The sequence below is a fragment of the Egretta garzetta genome, unplaced genomic scaffold (genome assembly GCF_000687185.1).
Source record: "Egretta garzetta isolate BGI_Z169 unplaced genomic scaffold, ASM68718v1 scaffold641, whole genome shotgun sequence".
In the NCBI taxonomy this organism is placed as follows: Eukaryota; Metazoa; Chordata; class Aves; order Pelecaniformes; family Ardeidae; genus Egretta; species Egretta garzetta.
The window spans coordinates 65143-66207 of record NW_009258758.1 but is presented as its reverse complement, the minus strand read 5'-3'; the positions used below and the strand labels follow the sequence as shown (position 1 = coordinate 66207).

The 1065-nt window shown below is 43.7% G+C and overlaps 1 protein-coding gene across 1 annotated transcript in view; it reads left to right on the top strand.

The window, feature by feature from the left end:
- The window catches only part of CUBN (cubilin), a 152983-nt gene that overhangs the window by 97251 nt on the left and 54667 nt on the right, over positions 1-1065 (top strand). The window contains exons 42-43 of the mRNA XM_009649272.2: positions 460-650; positions 933-1065. The exon at positions 933-1065 is cut by the window's right edge and continues 9 nt beyond it. Of these exons, the coding sequence (XP_009647567.1) occupies positions 460-650; positions 933-1065 (324 nt within the window). The remainder of the gene's footprint in view (positions 1-459; positions 651-932) is intronic.

Sequence of the window (1065 nt, the reverse complement as noted above, 5' to 3'; positions counted from 1 at the left end):
CAGGGATGATAACAGATTCCTGAATGGGCTGAGGCACCAAGGAAGGTGTTAGGATAACAATGGGCAGCTAGGGGAAGTTTTTCTGGCTGGCAACTTGAGTAGGTGACAGTGGTTTGTTCCACAGCTAAAAGCAATGTACTCAGACAGCATAACAATATGCTCATGCCGTGGGAGGTCCTTGGAATAGCTGCCTGCTTACTTGTCTGTTAAGTCTGAGAACTGTTTCTCTGTCAAGATCTTTGGCGTGTGTCATCTTGCAATCTGCTCGCTTGTATTTGGGAGATCATTCGTTGTGTGGGTTGCTCTATGCCCCTCAACCCTTCATACACTTGCTTCAACATTGGCTTTTACCTGTCACATCTTCCTTTTAGGAGACTGTTGTTTTGTTTTTTTTTCTAAATGGATATGTGAATAGTTGACATTAATGTTTTCTTCTTTGCTTCAACTCCTTTTTCTCAGGTTGTGGAGGCTATTTGCACACAAGCAGGGGTGTGATAACATCCCCCAACTATCCTCAAGACTATCCTCCTAATCTGAATTGTTCCTGGCATGTAGTGGTAACCTCTGGATTTATCATTGCTGTCCATTTTGAACAGCCTTTCCAGGTTAAGAGTGAGGATACTTCCTGCAGCCATGGAGATTATGTAGAGGTGAGGTTATTGGCTAGGTCACCAAATCCTCAAATCTACTAAAGCTACTGAATCTTACAGATTTCAGTGTCAATAAGGCAGCCCAGGTTGTCATGGGGTGGAAATACCAAAGAGAAATGCCACAGAAATTATTTCTCTCTCTCTCTCATGTATTGCTGTGCATGAATTAATGGCTAGGTTACTGTTTTCCCACATGGCTGGAAGCCTTGAGATGGCGTGTGCTTAAAGTTTACATTCCAGGGCTGTTTGCTTGAGTGACATTAGCAATTTCTCTTCTTCTAGCTGAAGAATGGGTTAGATAATGCTGCCCCACCTTTGGTGTCTGGAAGAGGGAATGGACGCTTTTGTGGAAGCAGCCCCATCTCTACCATGTATACCACAGACAATCAGCTGTTTGTCCAGTTCGTTTCTGACA